Genomic DNA, 20,834 nt, shown 5'->3' with positions numbered 1-20,834 from the left:
TAATCAGGCAGCAACTAGCCTTAGAACTCTATGGCTATAGATGTTAGATGTGTATGGCTCAAAACATTCATTATTTCCAAGAATTTGGCTGGTTGAAGCAGCGGGCATTGGGGCTAAAAGAAGAGAATTTCTCACCCCATTCTTTTCTATCATTGTTCGGAGAGCATCCCAATCCCACTGTGCAAAAGGGGTCACACTCCCCACATATCTGGTTGGAGGATACCCTGAACAATAAAAGCCGCCACTTGAGTGTTATATCTTAGGATTTAAGCAACAAGCCAATATGTTTTATGCAATACATACCTTGCTCACAGGACTTCCCTCATAAGTCTCATAAGGGCTTTCCTTTGCAGCCAGTTCAGAAGAACTTTTCAGAGCATGGTAGTATATCGTCTCAAATACTTCTTTGTTTAGTTGCTGAGCCTGTATACAGAATTTGAGAGCAACCACTTTGAAACTGTACATCAAGAAAATACTCAAAATAGAGAACTGTTAAATGAAAGTAGCTTTACCTCTGGTGAATCAAAAGCCATGCCAAGCAATATGAACAAGTCTGCAAGACCTTGGACCCCAATTCTAATAGGCATGTGTCTTAAAATTAGACCTTGTTGCAGTTTCAACAGGATAATAATTAATGTCAATTATTTTGTTCAGGTTTGAAGTAACTACTGCAGTAACCTGTTACACAAAGAAAAATAAACACATTACACCAAACCCGCAGGTTAATGTATCAAAAATACATTAGGAAATTGCTTGATGTAACATCAGACCTCAGCCAGTTTGTCAAAGTCAAAGTATCGATTCTTAGAGCCTCTACTACCAACAAGCTTAGATGGTTGAGATTCATTTGGTAGCCCTTGCACATAGCAGAATGATAAAGCCAAGCATTATTTTTTAAGCAAAAACAGTACTCCATAATAAACATGCATAACCAGGCCATTGCAATTACCTTCTCCTTTACAAATCGTGGCAAAGCAATCGAAGCCAGATTGCAGACAGCAGTTTCACCTGGACTTGTGTACTCAATACTCTCAGTACGCAAGTTAGAAGATTTAATAGTACCAAGATTCTGTTGGTTGCTTTTTCTATTGCAAGAACCCTACAATAATGAAGGAAAAAAAAAAAAAAAAAAAAAAAGGATAACTGAAGCAATACCACATATGAACACTCATAGCACATACAACTCACTTTATATAGCATGTAAGGAGTCCCTGTTTTTATCTGGGACTTCAAAATTTCAAACCACAAATTTTGTGCTTGTACAACTTTCTTGGCCTTGCCCTGAGTAAAAGAGAAAACTGATAAGAATCAAGAACCAAGAAGAAACTATCCAATGTGCTGTGTACTTGAACAATGCAACAGTACCTCTGTTTCATATTGCGTATAGAGTTTGTTGAATTCTTCACCCCAACAATCTGCCAATCCAGGGGCCTCATTTGGACAAAACAATGACCATTGCCCATTGCTTTGTACTCTCTCCATAAATAGATCAGGTACCCACCCTGGAACAAAGGCATGTTAGTTGTTAAAAGGACCGGTCAAGATTATCTTATGTCCAACTATTTACCCACCACCCACCCACCCAAGAGGGGGTCATGCAAATAAGGTTAAAGAAAAGAACAACGATCACAACACAGAAAAGTTCCAATAAGAAATCTAAAAACCTAAGTTTTCAGATGGACTAAATATGAATTTAAACGGTACATACACTATCTTAAAAGATAAAAAAAAACAATGCATATCATGCAATTTGAACCAAAAGAGCAAACAAGGTAAGAAAAGGTAACCAGATGGTTCTGTCTGACTCATGTAGTCCTTCTAGAAGAGGATCAATTTCCCTTTCTTGGAAGGGCTTTCATCTCACTCAGGCATCTAAACAACAGGCCGGATCATACTATCCAAACCTATTAACTTTCAAGAAAATGCAGTGAAAAACAATTCCGAGATTGCTGGATTCAAATTGTTCAGAAGATTGTGAACGTTAACTCAGTTCAAAGCCTATTTATTGATTTTTTTTGTCTAAGATTACCGTTTATTGAAACTTCCATGTAGCTTCCTATCTTTTAAAATTCAAAATAAAAAATAGGCCTTGTTTAATTCATTATTATGAATATTTGATATTTGATACGGATTAGTAATAATTAAGATAATTGTAGAAAGTAGACTAGCATTTCTAACAACAACAACAACAACAACAACAACAACAACAACAATAATAATAATAATAATAATAATAATAAGTTATGTGAATTCTAGCTGCATGGTACTTTTACAAATGCATACAATTATAGTGGGGAAAAACTTGGATGAAAAAGAGTAATTATATTTTCGTTTCTTTTTATTGGTTAGACTATGAGGTATTTCGATAGGCTTTAATTTAATTGTAGAATGCACATTTAAATTCGTATCATATTAATTTTTTGTTCGAGAAGAATTTCGGACTCTTGATCTCTTTTAAGGATGAGAGTGCATGATCACTCGCAAATTGTACCAACCAAGCTGGTTATTTCTCTAGCAATTGCGATTTCAAGTTTAGAAAGTGTTTACATTACGAGAGAATTTTAAAAGGTAATCATCACTATTATATTATTAATGTACGTTATTTTTGTTATAGCAATACTACAAGCCTATACTTCTAGGATGTGTTTGGTTGACAGGTTTGGCTATCATGAATGAATATCAGTGTCATTGTTATTGTTTGGTTGACAGGTTTTAAGAACACTATTATGGGTTCTGATTACTCCTTAATTGCAAAACTCATTCCATAATAAAATACGAGTTTCATTCCCTACCTGAGCCGCTTTTCCAACTATTAATAATCATTCTTATTCTACCCTACTACCAAACATGCAAAATACTTTCACCAATACCTATTACTATTACCAAGTATTTGATACTCATTCCAATTTTAATTCCCATGTGCAAACCAAACACACCCATAGGTGTTTTAGACAAAAAGTTCAATACTTTGTAGTAGTTTATTCACTGATGGAAATCAACAGATTTTCGACCACCCAAAAGCGGCCGGAAATCGCCTTAATTCGGTCAGAAACGCTTGTTCCGACCAATTTGGGTGTTCGGAAAAACCCTCGTCGGTAAATCCGACCATCGTCGCTAGGATTGTAGAGTCCTAACAAGAATAAATGTTTTAAAGAGTTAGAGTTAGATGTTGGAGGAATAAGGTGGTGAAGCTCATCACCTTCTTCCTCCAACATCAGAAAATGATTTCACGTATCTACATGGAAATGGCAGCACTATATTATTTTTCATAGTAAGAATGGTGAGGTAGTATCTAGTAGCAAGCTCTCTACGTCGTGATCAATTAAAATTGAAAATAAAAAAGTATGACTGAAATAATCAATGATACAAAGATAATCATGTGGCATTCATACCATTGAACAACAAACAAACAAACAAACAAAAAATATAGATATATTTCCGACCACCTTTGCTTGGTGGTCAAAAATAAAATTAGTTTAAAAATTTAAACTGGTGAATAAAATTTCCGGCCACTTTTACTTGGTGGTTGGAAATTCCGATCACTTTAACCTCCCGTCGAAAAAATGAAAAAAAAAAAAAAAAGTCACTTTTTGCGACCAAATTTTTGTGTGGTCGGAAATGAAGTCGAAAAAACACTAATTTCCAGCAGTGATTTTTACCATTAAAATGTACACTTTTGAAAGTAGTCATTTATTCATGTCTAATAGATATTTATGTATGAAGTGGGAGATTTTGTTAACTTTAAGAATGAAATATTCATGTTTTAATTTCCCCTAAATTTAATTAAATGTTTATAATTAAGCTTACATTAATCATATATATATTCTATTAGAGAACAAACATTTATTAACTTATAGTGTAGTTCTATTTTCAAGAAGGTGTGAGAATTGAAAGACTTTTAGATCACACAAAAAGTGAGGATTTACATCTTGGAATTGGAATTAAAAATAGTACATACTCCAAGCAAGGTATGCAATTGTAACTTGTGACTTGTGAGTTGTGATATTAAATTAGATTAAATTAAGGGTGTGTTTCAGTAGGTTGAGAAAGTAGCTATGAACAGATACTACATTGTAATAGAGTCAGTAGTACTCAAAAAAAAAAAATTAAGGGTGTGTCTGATTGAAGACTTTTGCACCTTACTATGAATTTTGATACCTACTACGTACCATGTTTATTTGCTTACTTTGTTATCCTACTATTGGAATCAAATCCTTTAGTATGTAATTGCAAAACTCGTTTAAAAAATGAAAAATGAAAAAGTCATTGTCCATCTACTCGTTTATTTTAATTAATTACTTATTTATTTATTTTTATTCTAATTTTTATTTACTATCAAACAAAGTGACACCTTCTACTTAAACTCGTTATCATTACCAAATATTTGTTTCTCATTACCATTTCAATTCTAATATTTGAACTAAACACCCCCTAAATATATGTTATTATAGTAAATCTTTTTAAACATTATTATAAAAAATATTTAATTTGCATGACGGAGAAAAGGAAAAGCTTCAACTTCTGAAGGTGGAAAGAAAGCAAAGGAGAATGAACTATTAGAATAGTCTCTGAACTTTAACAACAAAGAATGGAACAATGCTTTAAATTCTATTACCAATAATATTGGTGAGGAAAAGAACCAGCACATCTGCATATGGATGCACTTGAGGTGAAAGGGTTTTTTAGCTCAATCATACGATAATATCCTTAACTACATTGATTAGAGGAGAAAAAATAATAATATTAAGGGGTGTTAATTTGGTTCGAACATAGAAATCAGAATGGAAATTAAATATTTAGTAATTGGAATGAGTTTTGGTAAAAGTATTTTGTATGTTTGATAATATGCTGAAATTGGAATAAGTATCAATATTATTGTTTGGTTATGTATAACTTTATTGACGGTAAGAACTTTACCGATGTATATTTGAAAAGAATAAGAAGTAAATGTTGTTTCATGATTCTGAGTACAATATTGAGCATATATCTTGCTTGCTACCGAGCCTACTATTTGCATTACACAGGTGTGCATTTGCATTGTCGTATGTGTGCACCTCGTTATGGCTTAGTGTGGACACTTTATTTTCATGTGATGTGTGTATGCATTATAAACTTGACATGTGTGCACTATAATACATATGTGCGTGCATTTTCTTATAGTGATGCATAATGTGTATGTGTGCATTATTTATATTAATTTATAAATGTAATCATTCTAAACTAAATGAATTGAAAATGAAAAAAAAAATTAATTTAACTTGTGTTATCATTCCAAATGAGTAGTTACAGAATTGAACGTTAAAAGCGAGGACATTGACTCTTTAGGCTAAAAAAAAAGATTAAGAAAACATAAAACATATACTACCTTATAAATAAATAAAATATATATTACCAAGCCCTAACCCCAAAATTCCCAAATTTAATTTGTAAAAAAACTAAATCCAGCAGACGTGACTTTGTCCCAGAGGACCGAGACTACTCCGACTGGCGAGTGGCGACGGGGCGGCGAGCGGCAATGAGTGCAGGTATGTCTTCCTAGTTCCCATGGTAGTTAGATAGACATTCAGACAACTGGGCAGTGTCCACTACAAAAAAAAAATGCGGAAATAACGACGGATTTTGCGACGGAATTATTCCGTTGCTAAGTTAACGACGGTATAGCGACGGATTTTTGTTTTTTCAAAAAATTGGAAATTAGCGACGGAAAAGGGTGGTCGATAAATCCGTAACTAATTTTAGCGGTAAATTATCGCGCTTAAAATTGAGACGGTCTAGCGACGGATTAGCGACGGAATTTTGGCGGGGTGATTAAAATTTTTTTTTTAGCTACGGATCTGCGACGGAACGATAGCCGTCGCTAGGATTAAGGCATATTTTTATTTTTAAAATAAATTAGCGACGGATTTATTGCCGTAGCTAGAGTATTATGCCCATTTTTTAATTTTCTTTGTTAGAATGTAGCGAGGGATACGTGTCCGTCGCTAATAAAAATCGGGTATTGGGTTGTGTTTGTACTCTAGCGACGGATTTTAGGTTCCGTCGCTTTCGCTATATATAGCGACGGAATCTCAAATCCGTCGTTAGGTTAATGACGCTTTCCGTATTTGTTTAAACAAATAGCGACGGATATCCATATCCGTCGCTAAGTTGATCTAAGTTTCACGTATGCTCGGATTTGTAGCGACGGATTTGAGGTTCCGTCGCTATATATAACGATAGAACCTTAAATCCGTCGCTAAGGTTTTGAACGGCGAAATTTTAAAAAAAAACTAGCGACAGGTACTGGGTTGTGTTTGTACTCTAGCGACTGGATGTTCCCGACATACCGGAGGATCTAGATCTGCTATTTGTTGATGAAAGGTCAAAGAAAATTGCTGTAAGTATAATGTAAAATAGATCAAATTATTATGTATTTGTATACTTCTTTTATTTTGTATAAATTTGTAATTGTAGGTTTGTATACTTCTTTTATTTTGTATAAATTTGTAATTGTAGGAAGAAATACAAGCACGACATGATGTAAATTTGTAATTGTAGGAAGAAATACAAGCACGACATGATGCAAATTTGTAATTGTAGGAAGAAATACAAGCACGACATGATGCTGCAACGCAAGAGGTGGAAGGGTCAACTGAGCCACCAGTTATAAACATGTCACAATTGTATGTGGATGTTGTTGGTGGGGTAAAAAAGTAGCGTATTTATGACTTAGGAACCAATGCATCCTCATTTATCAATGATAATAGTTGTAGTCCATCATCTACTTCACAATTTCATCAAGATACAATGAAGGAGATGTTAGATACCATGCGGGTTGAGATGGAGGCTCAAATGGAGGCTAAATTACAAGCTGAAAGAACTCAAATGCAGGTTACGTTATAAGCTGAAAGAACTCAAATACAGACTCAAATGGAAGTTCAAATGCAAGCTCAGATTGCAAGTTTGATGGATGAGTTGCGTCGCAACGGCATCATACCCACCACTTCTATGCCGCAACCTCCAACTACTAAATGACATTCTGTTAATTCAAATGACGAAGACTTGGGAGATGATTAGATTATGTTTTCTTAATATATTTGGCAAGTTCAATTATGTTTTTGGATGTTGTTGATGTTGTTTGACAATGTTTCTTAGTATTTTGGCAAGCTCAGATTATGTTTTTGGATGTTGATGTTGTTTTTGGAAGTTTCTTAATATTATGTTTGCTTAATATATTTGGCAAGCTCAGATTATGTTTTTTAATATAATAGATTTAATGCAGGTACGTGATATTAATTGTGGGTAATTTTATTTATTTATTTTTTTTTAATTTTTTAAAAAATTTAAGCGACGGATAATTCCGTCACTAAATTCAAGCTAAATGAAATTCAATTTAAATAAATTAGCGACCATAGTATCCGCTGCTACATATAACGACGGAAAATAGCGACGGAAAATTATGACACTAATAATAGCGATGGAAGTATCTGTCGTTAATCTCTTACAAATTTTGACCAAAAATCATCGTAGAACGAAATTAGCGACGGACAAAGTGTTAGTATAGCGACGAAAATTCCATCGTGAGGTTTAGCGACGGAAATTGTCGTCGCTAGTCCCTCACAAATGTCATCGACGAATTGGTCGCGGACGAAATTTAGCGACAGATTCTTTTCGTTTAGCGAGGGAAATATCCGTTGCAAATTTTAGCGATGGGAAAAAATTGTGTCGCAAAATTCTAGCGATGAGGGTTTTTGTGACAGACGAAATCCGTCGCTAAACGCTTTAGCGACGGAATTTCCTCATTTAGCGACAGAATTCATCCGTCGCTATTCAGGCTTTTTTTTGTAGTGGTCCATGTATCAGGAGTAGTTATACCGTGGACCCAGGTCCACCTTGCAATGTGGACCTGGGTCCAAAACGACGTCGTTTCACAAGTGTTTAAAAAAAAAAAATTAACGGCGGCTCCTCATCGTAGTAGAACACAAACTCTACATTCACAGACTCTATACAACACATTCACACATTACATGGCTATATGTTCAGTAACTATATTACCACTGTTATGCATTCACACATTCAAAACTCTATATTCACAGGTCCTATACTCCATATTCACAACTTGGGAACTCCACATTTACACATTACAGGGCTACAAGTTACTAGAACTCTGTTAACTCTACTACAGATTCACACATTCATAACTTTATATTCACAAATTCTATACTCCATATTCACAATTTGAAACCTACACATTTACACATTTCAGGCCTACTAGAACTCTGTTAACTCTACTATAAATTCACACATTCATAACTCTACATTCACACCCGTTTTGGACCCAAGTCCACCTTGTAAGCTGAACCTTCCACGACATAATTTGCGATGTATCAGTTTCTATTATAAGGCCCATTTCTGGCCCAAAACTTTCCCGCGAAAATGCAACGACGATAAAGTCGCCGCCCAGTTGCATTTCCCGCCATTTCCAGTCACACATCTCCTTCGCCGCCCGCCGTCGAGAAGCCCTTCACTCGCAGAGTAAGTTTGTTTCCCCACTTGTGCAAAGTTATACGGCCTTTAACAATTCTGCCTGCCATTAGCTGTAAATACTTTTGGCCGGAACTCTGTTTTGATTTTCCCACCTTTTCATGTAGCTAGGGTTTGCCGATCTGATAATCTAATTATCCATTTTTCATTACATTTCTCTAACACAATAGGATACTTGTTGATTTGCCAAGTTCTTTAAGATGGCAACTGAAGAAGTTGGATGTGAGCAAGATAATTCGTTCCCTGATGGCTTCAACGCCAATTATCTCAAAGTTTATTACGGTAATTTACGTCATATTGTTTAGTTAGCTATGAATTACTTGCAATTATGATAAATTTATATTTTAAGAAAAATTATGAACTTTGTGGTGTGTGTTTCTGATGAAACAAAGTGTTTTTTTTACACCAATAATCCTAAGGAAAAAGTCTACTGATTTGTTAAAATTTGGAGAATTTCTGAGTACACTAACTTTGTTACCCTATATTGTTGTGTCCTTGATCCCCTCCCCTTGGTTTTGGTATGTGTTGTTACTTCATTTTTATTTTTAAACCTTAATTCATCACTATTTAAACATCTGGACTTTCTATAATTTTTTTTGTTGCAATTTCTTTTCTATTTATCTTATATTACCCTCACTGTAGTTTTTGTATGGCAGGAAGGCTTTTTCCATATGTTGATATGTTTAAATGGCTGTCATATGGAAACGGTAAATTCTAATTTGCTTGAGCAGCATAGGCTACTCATACTTTGTTATTCTTTCTTTTTTGTTTAATATATCTGACTGTTTGTCTTGAATGGAATTTTCTAGACGGAAAGCATCCTGGTTGTGACCAGTCCTACTTTGGACGTAGGGAATTTTCATTCACTTTAGATAATAACATATATCTGCGGTTTCAATCGTTCAACAGTGCTTCTGACTTGGAAAATGCCATCAAGGAGAAGTGTCCATTCAAAATTGATATTGGAGCTGTTTATAATGTTGATGTATTATTTCTATGCTTATTTCTCCCTGTAATAGGGTTTTTCTTCTTTTCTGTTCTCTTTGTTACAAGAAAGGGCAATTCTTTTTAGTTATAACCTCTGTGCTTGTAAAAATATAGGTCCTCTTTAACATATCTTCTTTTACACCTGTATTGCAGCCTGCAAAAAGGCATGCCTACGCACAAGGTGATAACAATTTCACACCATTGGAGAGAGAGCTAGTGTTTGATATAGTAAGCTCTTTACCAATGTGAATTGACAACTTCCTTATCACTATGTCAAGCCAATGGCTTTATCTTGATGCACATCCATCTTTTTACTGCAGGATATATCAGACTATGATGATGTTAGGTACTGTTGCTCAGGAGCTGATGTTTGCTCAAACTGCTGGCCACTTATGACGGTTGCTATTAAAGTCATTGATACTTCCCTGAGAGGTATGCATATATTTTATAAAGTATAAACTGAACACACTATATCTTACTTCAATTTGTTTCATTGAACCAAATGCTAAAATGAGAGGAAACTGGTAGACTATTATTCCAAATCATGATTGTAGACCTTTATAAGTTGCAACATCTCATTCCTTGTAGTTTTCTTACATGCTCTTGTCTATAGCAATTGTTAAAATATACACTTTACCTGACATGTTCACAATAATTACGAAGTACAAACCATCCCCTGCTCACCAATCTTGTTGCTTGTTGTTGAGGACTTGAAGCTTTGTGCTTCTAATTGGCTGTGGTTATCAATCAGAGAAGAGTTTTTTTTTAGTCTATATTGAGACCATTCATCTAACAGTGTAGAAGCCTCGTTGTTATTTTCAATGTCTTCAATTCATTTCCTTTTCATTCTTGTAGAGTAGTTGTGAACAAGAACTGAACTGTGTTTAATTTACATGATAATATGGTCCAACACACTATTTTGGCACAAGTTTTATATGCAAACACAATGATGTGCAGAAATACAAATCTAGATTCATATGCTTTCTCTACAGAGGACTTTGGATTCAATCACATTCTCTGGGTGTACAGTGGCCGGCGTGGTGTCCATTGTTGGGTTTGTGATCTAAAAGCTAGAAGGTGATGCTGCAACATGGGGAACTGTAAATTTAATCATTATGTCGCAATTTTCTGCAAATTTGAATGTGTAAACTTAACTGCTATTTTATGACCAGGTTGAATAATGAACAAAGGGCTGCTGTTGCTGATTACTTTCGTGTCTACAAGGTTCTTTAAATCTGTTTTTGATGGCAATGGTAAAATTAATGATACCATATGGAATTACAGAAAATTTTCTTGAAATTTCAGGGCAATGAGAATAGCAATCGAAAAGTTTCTCTCATGGGTCCTGCACTTCACCCTTTCCTAGTGTAAGAGTGATTATCTCTTTTTATGTTATATGCTTCTTCCTGATTTTAGGTTTAGCTCCATTCTCTTCTGAGTCTCATTAAACCTCTGCAGGAGATCATACACAGATGTCTTAAAGGATTTTTTTGAGAACAAATTGCTTTTGAGTCAAAATTTGTTCTCAAGCCAGGAAAGATGTGAGAAGATACTGGAAATGATTCCTGATGAGCGTAAGGATGTTTACCTTTTCACGAATCAATCTCCAGTTATAAAGAAACTTTACAGCTACTTTTCATTTCTTTTTGAATAAACTGAAGGTGATTGTTGCAGATATTGTATCTGAGCTCCGGGCAAAGTGGCAGGAAAACAAACGCGTGAAAGATGATATTAATGTTTTCAGATGGGAACAACTAAAACATCTGCTGCAATCTGGTAAACAAAAGGTATGTACTTCAGTCAACATTCGCTTTAAAACCACATGAACATATATCTTGTATTTCTAACCTATTATCAACATTTTTATTTTCTTTTCCCACTCTTTAGTGTGACAATGTTACTGCTGCAATCTGCGTAACTGTTGTTGAAAACACTTATTCTCTTTTAATCTCAATTTCTTGTTTGGACTACACATTAGTCTTAGAAAAGGTCATCAAATTTAAGCTGTCACATTTTCTTTCAAGTTTCTGTTATGCTCTCAGCTTGATTGCTGTTTTTCTGAATCCACTGTAATTTAACATTTCAGGCCCAGGGGATTCGTAGATGTGTCGAAGAGATTGTGTTTTCTTTTACCTACCCCAGGCTTGATATGGAGGTTCTTTTCTCATCATTCAACCTTTTGATCTCTTTTTTTTTCTACATGCAATTGCAGGATATTAAGATATGATACTTTTTCCAAGCAATAAATAAGGATTGACTTATACTCTGTATCCTTTTGATATATTGGTGCATAACCCTAATGTGCAAGCAACATCCAGGTTTCAAGACACTTGAATCATCTACTGAAAGCACCATTCTGTGTGCACCCCCAAACAGGTTCTATTTCTAATTTTTTAATTTCCTTCTGTTGATTTTCTTTTGCCATGAGCATTATAGGATCATGATGGGTTTTCCTGGTTGAACATACAACATAAGAAAGTGCAAAACTTGAATCCTTGGATCTTCCCATCATTTTCAGATATGTTATCTGGTCTGTATAATCTTTTAGGATGCATGTTGATCCTTTGCTTTTTCTCTAGGCCGTGTCTGCATTCCCATTGACCCTAAGGAATGTGAGGAATTTGATCCTGCTGATGCGCCAACTCTTTCCCGGGTATGTTTAATTATTTTGATAGTATCTATTGCTACTTAGTATTGTAGATACAATCCTCATTGGATTCAACAAAAAATTGGTTGCCCATTAGGGTGAGAAAGCTAATCCGACTATTCAAAGAACACAAAATAATGTCTTTTAACTTTCTCCTCCATTGGGAGTAAGCTTATTTATCGATCATTTGTGGTGTTTCATATTCTTCAATGTTCCATTGTTCTATATGCAGCTTCTTGGAGAACTTAACACTGGAGGCTTTAGAGCTGATATGGATAGCGGTATACCCCTTTATCTAGATTATAAATGCAGTGCTCTATTCTAACCACTGAAATTTTAAGCCGTTATTCCACTCATATGGCAGAAACAGTTCTCAACTTTTAGCAGTTGAAGATTGATTTTTTTTTTTCCTGCTTTTTAAGTTACATTTTGCCTTTACGTTCTGTGTTTCTGATTGCAGAATGGGATGGAACCTGTCTCGGGAAATCTATCAGATATTTCAGACAATCGTTCTTGCAACCACTGTTAAAATCCTGCAAGGTATATTCCTCTCTTCTTTACTATATGATTGATGTAGTTTCTTAAGGTGTGTAATGAAGCAAAAAACAAATAGGTCTTCTAGAAACTAAACCGGTATTTAACTCTGCAGGACGATATAGAAAGTTGTTATAGTGCCAAAGTTCAGCAGGGAAAGAACTCGCTAAGTTGGTAATGATTCCTATCCTCCATCTTCTCTGTTAGGAATTTGCTGTAATGTTATAACACACCTGTCAGGCATCCATGTGCTCTAATATGTAATGTCAAGTAAGTCTAGAACTCTGTAATATGCCCTCAAATCATTGATCAAACACATGAGTTGTCAATCTACCTGTTTAACTGTGAGCTTGCTTGCTGCATTAATGAACAGGTCAACATCTTAGAGAAATGGTTGGTATCATCCTGCATGAGATTTGTTATTTTTTATTTCTAAAATTTACACAGTAAATAAATTCTGAGGACTGAGTCTGAATGGCCATTTATGCGTTGTCAACTGCCTATAGGCCAACACCAGCGCCGACTTTCACCTACTAGATAACCGTGGGTTCCACAACTAATTGGTTGCGGGAATACCTTGGTTTTTTTCTTCACAGGTGTCAAAGCTTTAGGTCCATGTTATTGAGTGTGTTAGTGGTAATCAAAGAGATTAATTAATTAGTAAACCACATTTGTTCCCCGGAATTTGACATTAGAGATGGGTATACTTGTCCCGTAATATTAAGTATTCAGTTATGTCAAATTTTGGGTAACCTCAAACCACATTAGTCAGGCAATTGACTTAGTAATTACAATGTTGTAATCTAGATTGATTTACCTAATGTAAATTTTACTTTGAACACATTTAGATAGTGACTGAATTTTCTTGTAAATTAAAATTATATCAAATTTTGACTAATATAGAGTTGAAACGTAATTGTAAATTATTTTGTAAGAGCATAAAATATTTGTTTGTTTTTTTTACACAATTTTTTAGCAGCCGAAAGAGAAAAAGAAAAAAAAAAAACAAACAAATGCTAGTGCACGCGTCCGGCGGGGCGTTGTGGTGCACGCATAGTTTCGTATGTTTCCAACTGTTCCAAAAATCCAATCTTGCGGATGGAACTTATTTCTCTCTCTTACCTTCTCTCTCCTCCATATCAGTGCATGTACTAGTCTAAAAATCACAAAAAATTGTATTGATACGAATGCTCTAATATCACCATGATGTCAGGATTGACATAATAAGTATACAACACTACTCAACTGTATAAAGTCATTGATTTTGAGTTGAGTGTAATGTTGCAATTCATTAAACATGAACGTGTAAGATGTAGAGCTGTAACACATAAGTGGGAAGAAGTATGGGAAAGAAAGAAAGTAGGTAAAACATAAAGGGAGAGAGAGAGGACCACACACACAATCAATCTCTCTGCAAATCGAATCCAAAACAAGAAGCAGCTAGCTTTCTTTGCATCACATGTGGCTTCTTAAATAGTGCGTACATCACATGTTGCACGGCAAACTGGGAAATGTGGCTCTCTTCCTTTGCGCGACCAATCTTCTTTACTGCTCTAAATCTTTATGCTCTCTTCTGTTCCATGCCCAGATCACATCATATTTTTCTCATCTCAATATTTAATAAGATTTTTTTGTAAAAAAAAAAAAAACACTCCTACAATTATTGTTGTTGTTTTGTTTTTGAAGACATCCATGTAATATCTTAATAGACACCAAAATAATTTCTTACATGACATGATGGGCATTGTCCCCAATAATGGACCAACATTGACGAAACTATATGAATTGATTACATATACGGATATACGACTTTTTTTAAATGATATTGACATTTTATTTTTATTTTTTCTTAAATAAATAAAGAAATAAAAAAGAATGAATAGTTTTCTTTCTAAAACTTTCTCAATGAATTTCAGAATAAAGTCCTAACGAATGAAATGACCAATTATGTCTGATGGATCGGATTTAATTAACTCGGGGTCATTCGAATTAACAAATTCATAATTAAATGGTAGAACAAGTGGATAAAAGACAAGAATGGTATTGGAAAGGACAAGAAAGTTGTTTTAGGAATTGTATAATTGCTACTACAAGAGAATAAGTGATATCTTTACAAGACAATTACATTGGCATTTATAGTAATTGCTCTCTAATCGTCCCCAACAAAGGGAGAGTTAGTTGTTACAACTTGGACTGCGCCTAGCCTCTCGTGGCCGGGCCCTAGCTTGGTACCCGTAGTTGAGGCTGAGGCCTAGGTCGAGCATGGGACACGCCCTAGGTGGCCAGGGGTCAAGCTAGGGGCTCACCCCGGAGCCCCTGGTCCAATCGAACTTGTCTTGCTCCACTCTATCGGATCGGTTTGCTTCGGGTCCATCTCTAATATGTTCGTCAATATCTACTAACTTTGTTTAGTTTTAAATTCGAGCAAACAAAATAGAAAAAAGAAAAGAAAAGTGGTATTATAATGAAAGTACAAAATGGGATTAGTTCTAAGCTAATTATAATTTATAAAGCACATGACAAGTTTGACAACTAGATGGTGAATTTTCAAAACTTAGCCATTTACCATTGCCACTTGCCACAACAGCGGCTAAAAACTAAACACACCAACTGCTAATAATTAACCAATCTCTTAATTGGCCAGAACTTCCCATATCAACTCCGGATCAAACGAAGGCATCCTCGCCAGGAAACAATCCTCCATCTCCGATGTCTGCTCCGCCACCGCCCCCGCCGCCAACTCGCCGCCGGATACCGGCGAAGTATCGCTCATCCAAAACCCATCTTCAGAAACACTCGGCGAAATCGTACTACTCCAGCTTTCATTCCCAGCCAACGTCGAACAAGAAGACGACTCAACCGCCATCACACTCTCATCGCTTTTCTTGGCCTCCTTCTTCGCCTTCTCCCTTCTCACCTTCTGCCGAATCGCTTGAATCTTCGCGTCCACGGCGTTCTTCACGGCGTTAAACTTATTCGCATGATCCCCGAACCCCAGCCGGGCGGGGTCGCGGAGATCCGGGAAATTCAAACGCGCGTACTCGCCGCGAAGCTTATACGCCGCCCTGTCGTAGGCATAAGCCGCCGCCTCGGCGCTGTCGTAAGTCCCCAACCACACTCTCATTCTGTTCTGGGGAAGCCTTATCTCCGCCACCCATTTCCCCCAGTGCCTCTGCCTCACCCCTCTGTACAGCTTCTTCTTCCCCCCTGCTGGATTCGCGTACAGGAAATTCTTGAACGGGTCCGCCCTTGAAACTTCAGGGTTTGTTCTGTTTTCTTCGCAGAATTTTTGGAGCAAATCTCTCTGGCGCAGGTATACTGAGGATCCCAGAGGTTGAACAACAGGGGAAGGGTTTGGGTTTGATTCCTGATGGCAATGGGAGAAAATGGAATCGAGAGTATTATTGGAACCGCTCTTGAGAATGAGCTGCGACAGAGATGATCGGATTTGGGCATTATTCTCTTCGTGTATCTCCGGCATGCTGAAAATCTTTCAGTAATAAAATCAACAAAGAAAAGCTGAAAAATCTTTCAGTAAAACTTTTGTACACAAGAAGATCAGAGAAACATCATATCCTTAAAAGCTAGACAACAGAGTTGATATGATGATATATGGTTCATGCAGAGATTTGAAAAGTGGATTGTGAGAATGGGAAGTGATGGGATTGAATGAAGAAGCTAGAGAAGCAACAGAAAGTACTTATTATTGTTGCAGTGTGTATGTATTGTAGGGTATAAAGACTGACTTTTTGAGTGTAAAACCAGTGGTGTTATGTCTTATGTGTCTGCATTTGGCATCCCACTTGCTGTATTTATAGACGCACACAAAAAAGGGAATTCTCAATCACTGGTTTACCTCTCTAACCCTATATTTCCGGAATTCACTTTGTGATGTTGCTCACATTGTCAAACCTCTGAGGTGAATTACTGGGAAACTAATCATTGAAATTGCCAAATAATATTGTCTCTAAAACTTCACCCCCTAACAATCACATGACATTTGCCAAAGACCTTGTGGTCTAGTGGCACTCAATGTCCCAGAAAACACTCCCACATGGATAATGGGAGTGAGAAAGTAGCTATGATCAGTGTTAATATTACATTGTAACACAATCACATAACATTTCTTGCTCAGTGTATATTTATTGAATAGTAATTTCAGATTTTACTCATCATTCAAAATTATCTTAATTATAAAATGTTAGCCAATAACCTAAAAGTGCAATTAGGTCATTTCTTGCTCAGTGTATATTTATTGGATAGATAGTAATTTCAGATTTTACTCATCATTCAAAATAATCTTAATTATAAAATGTTAGCCAATGAATGTAACCTAAAAGTGCAATTAGGTCACTGAACAAAAAAACAAGTGTAATTAGGTCACTAAACACTCTAATAAATGTATGCAATTTTACCTAATCGCATATTCCCATCAATTTCATTAGGTTACCTGCTTATGTGGACGGTTAGTTGACATTTTAAAATAATTTTTAATAATAAACTTAAAAAAAAAACGCATGGCGGCCACCCCTTCCCCCCTCCTCCTTCATCTCCAACCAGAGATGAAGAGCATGTCTTTGTCTCCGGTGGAGATGAAGAGAGATGGAGGGTTGGGGGGAGGGGGAGGGGTGGCCACCGGCATTTTTTTATTAATAATTTAAATTTAAATTTTTAAAAGTTTATTATTAAAAAATATTTTAAAATGCCAATGTAAGCACATAAACCACATAGAACAGTTGATATGTGGTAATCAATAAAGGATCTACTAACCTCCAGCTATAGTTATAAGTCTTGATTGTTTGTGTCCGAAGTCTGGTGGATAGAATTGAAGCTCCTCGGGCTGCTGCGGAATCACGGTAAACCAGGATGTTTCTCTCACTTCTCTCAGTACTTTAGATGGTGTATATCGTGAACTGAGTAGTGAGAGGACTTGGAGTCTATCTATAGTCCTATATCCCATCAATGTAGGTAACCAATTATCTAATGCTGACCAAAGACTAGTGCTTAGTCCGCCTAAATAGTTTGCACCACATAAAATACTTAATTTATTATTTATAATAACAATCCTAATAATAATAACATTAAGGGAAAACATTACATTCTTTCACTTGGTGCAAACATGAAACTCCAAGAACAAGATTACACCAACCATAATGACACGTCCTCTTTAGCGCGAGTAATATCCATTATGATCAAATGCAAATTGCCTTAGAGTACTTAGGTAATAAACTTAATGAAACAAACCATATGTTCATTTCAAGTCCACTGAAGTATTTTCTTAATTAGATAAAACTGAAATAAAGTGTACACACTAAAAAGAAAATATCTGAAGTGTCTGAAGTGCGAAAGAATTTCATTAAATTAAACTGAATGTATATACAAAATTATAAAGCTGGCGAAAGTCCATCTTTTCAACAAGATCCTTGAATTTAAATGGAGGCATGCCTTTAGTCAAGGGATCTGCTAACATCAACTCTGTGCTAATGTGTTCAATGACGACTTCTTTGCGTTTAACACGCTCTCTAAGGGCTAAGAACTTAATGTCGATATGCTTGATTGGACTCTCACTTTTGTCATTTTTTAGCCAGGAAGACAGCATCAGAGTTGTCACAATAGACTTTTAATGACCTAGATATGAAATTTACCATTCTAAGCCCGGAGATGAAATTCTTGAGCAATACACCTTTCGAAGTGGCCTAAAAAACGTACCTAGAAGTTGATCTCCGAGTATCAACATAACCAGCGAAGTCCGCATAAGAATAACCAACAACATCTAGGATGTCCGTCTACCCAAAACCCAAACTTATCCCCTTTTGCTATGGGAGCAATACTCGGTGAACAATTCTGCATCCGAAATCTCTCCAAAACTTTGTTAATATAGGTTTCTTGCGATAGACCCAGAATGCCCGGGACCTATCCCTATGAACCTTTACGCCAACGGCAAAAAGACGCATCACCCATATCTTTCATATCAAAATTTTTGGAAAGGAATTGTTTCACGTCGCGAAACATCCCCACATCATTAGCAGCAAGCAAGATGTCATCCACATATAACACAAGGAAACATATTTTACTCCCACTGACCTTTTGGTATATACATTGATCTAAGATACTTTCAACAAAGCCAAATGAAGAAATGACTCTGTCAAACTTAATATATTATTGGCGGGAAGCTTGTTTCAAGCCATATATGGATTTTCTAAGCCTACACACCAAATTCTCACCACCCCTAGAAGAGAAACTTTCAGATTGTTTCATAAAAATTTCATCTTCTAGATCACCATTTAGAAAAGCAGTTTTCACATTCATTTGTTGCAACTCAAAATTAAAGTGTGCAACTAAAGCCATAATGTCCCGAAGATAATCCTTTTTTGATATAAGAGAAAATGTCTCCTTGTAATCGATTCCTTCTTTATGAGTAAATTAAACCTCTTAGCAACGAGTCTGGTCTTGTATCTTTCGATGTTACCTAATGAGTCTCTTTTAGTTTTGAAAACCCATTTACAGCCAAATGGCTTTGCCCCATTAGGTAACTCAACAAGGTCCCAAACTCCATTACTCTTCATGGAATTCATTTCATCTTTCGTGGCTTCTAACCACAAATCAGACTGTGCACAATTCATGGCTTGTGAAAGCCTCACCCGAGTACCTAGCAATTATGTATCATATCTACAAGAATCTGACATTAGAGCCGAAACTGATCCTGACATTATTAAATAAAATTAAAAATTGATCCCCAATCACCTCAATTATATCCAAAAAAAATATATACTATACATAAAAGTAAAATCGTCATATTTCATTTTCCTGCCAAACTTTTGTAGTCAATTAATTAAATATTTTATTGGTCAAATAATTAATAAAACTTATTTGGTAAGAAAATGTAAAATGAAAATTAACTAATATCTATTAATTGGTAATATTGTTTCTATATTCATGTATCAATACTATTTATAAAAGTAAAATCTTCCTCTTCACCTTTCGCGCACAAACTAATATTATTAATTAATTGGTAAAAATATTAATAACGTTTAGTTGGTAAAAAAATCTTATTTACCAAATTCTGAGAATAATTAAATCATTATAATTGTGGGAATAATGAAAAAAAATTCTGCGCAATTTTATAAGAAAAAAATAATTTATTAATTATTATTTACACCAATAATAATAATTCAAATACTTATCTATACTATTATTAATAAAAATAAAATCATCATTTGTGAAATTCCCGCCCAAACAATAGTAAAGATAAAATGGAAAAGAAAACTGATTTTACTAATTGACTGAAATATAAAAAGATCCTAATGGAAAAGGATACGAAAATTAGTCAAATTGGAAAAGGAAAAGGATATTACTAATTGACTGAAAATTATGTAAAAACTTTTTTAAAAAATTAATTATATTTTCCTTTTGAAAACTTTAAATTATTTAAATTTTAAAAAAAATTAATTAAACAGGGTTCTTAGATTTTTATAATAATTAAAATTAATTCATTCAAATATGGAGGAGGAAGAAAAAATTAAATGCGATATGGTGTGTGTGTGTGTGTATATATATATATATTGAAGATAATAATTGCACATATATTAGTGTAATTGACTAATAATAATTACCTAATAATTATTATGGTAATTAAGCTAAACATTGATTATTTAGTTTATTTTTATAATAATTATAATTAAATTATTTCTTATTTTTTCCATATTTATTTTAGTAATAATATAATTACATAAGTCATATTACATATTGAGCTTTTTAAGATAATTGTAGACAAACAAGTCATATATTATTCAATTAATTGAGTAATACTTTTGCACTAATCTTCTAATCAAATAAATGTACACGTTCAATATTAGAATTTTTTATAATTTTATCATCTAATTATATAATAAAAAATTTATCTGTACTGTACATCGCACAGGTAATATGGGCAATTATTTTCTCTAATTCAAGCAAGGAAAACATCAGAAAACATAATCGATTATCGATCCAACCAATTTCATCAATTGTGCTATATAATATTCGATGTTATAATTTGTATAATTGTATATCGATCTAAATATTCTTAAAATATTATAACAAATCCATTTCGTGCAACGCACGAACGAAAATACTAGTATAAAATAAAACCAGAATAGTCAAA

At 34.8% G+C, this 20,834-nt stretch overlaps 2 protein-coding genes and 1 pseudogene across 2 annotated transcripts; 1 reads left to right on the top strand and 2 right to left on the bottom strand.

Moving 5' to 3' along the window:
- Window positions 1–3: 3 nt before the first annotated feature.
- Window positions 4–1,810, bottom strand: LOC115999517 (annotated as a pseudogene).
- A 6,596-nt stretch (window positions 1,811–8,406) lies between these two features.
- LOC115999914 (DNA primase small subunit-like) lies at window positions 8,407–13,094 on the top strand. The gene is made up of 17 exons (XM_031239867.1): window positions 8,407–8,514; window positions 8,694–8,805; window positions 9,180–9,230; window positions 9,333–9,508; window positions 9,664–9,738; window positions 9,831–9,942; window positions 10,503–10,587; window positions 10,683–10,734; window positions 10,816–10,877; window positions 10,969–11,084; window positions 11,185–11,297; window positions 11,597–11,665; window positions 11,829–11,886; window positions 12,090–12,163; window positions 12,390–12,438; window positions 12,618–12,697; window positions 12,807–13,094. Exons 2-17 carry the CDS (start codon window positions 8,724–8,726, stop codon window positions 12,867–12,869), a joined length of 1,317 nt encoding a protein of 438 aa, XP_031095727.1. The 5' UTR covers window positions 8,407–8,514; window positions 8,694–8,723; the 3' UTR covers window positions 12,870–13,094.
- Window positions 13,095–15,125: 2,031 nt separating this feature from the next.
- Window positions 15,126–16,475, bottom strand: LOC115999899 (ethylene-responsive transcription factor ERF061). Its single transcript, XM_031239845.1, has one exon. It carries the CDS (start codon window positions 16,170–16,172, stop codon window positions 15,324–15,326), a length of 849 nt encoding a protein of 282 aa, XP_031095705.1. The 5' UTR covers window positions 16,173–16,475; the 3' UTR covers window positions 15,126–15,323.
- Window positions 16,476–20,834: the final 4,359 nt, after the last annotated feature.

The sequence above is a fragment of the Ipomoea triloba genome, chromosome 12 (genome assembly GCF_003576645.1).
Source record: "Ipomoea triloba cultivar NCNSP0323 chromosome 12, ASM357664v1".
NCBI lineage: Eukaryota > Viridiplantae > Streptophyta > Magnoliopsida > Solanales > Convolvulaceae > Ipomoea > Ipomoea triloba.
Note: the sequence above shows the minus strand (reverse complement) of the source record. Positions and strands in the feature narration are given on the sequence as shown.

Coding starts and splice junctions, on each gene's coding strand:
- LOC115999914 (XM_031239867.1), top strand. CDS start 8,724: ATGGCAACTGAAGAAGTTGGATGTGAGCAAGATAATTCGTTCCCTGAT. Junction 9,739..9,830: donor GAGAGCTAGTGTTTGATATA/GTAAGCTCTTTA, acceptor TTTTTACTGCAG/GATATATCAGACTATGATGA. Junction 9,943..10,502: donor CATTGATACTTCCCTGAGAG/GTATGCATATAT, acceptor CTTTCTCTACAG/AGGACTTTGGATTCAATCAC.
- LOC115999899 (XM_031239845.1), bottom strand. CDS start 16,172: ATGCCGGAGATACACGAAGAGAATAATGCCCAAATCCGATCATCTCTG.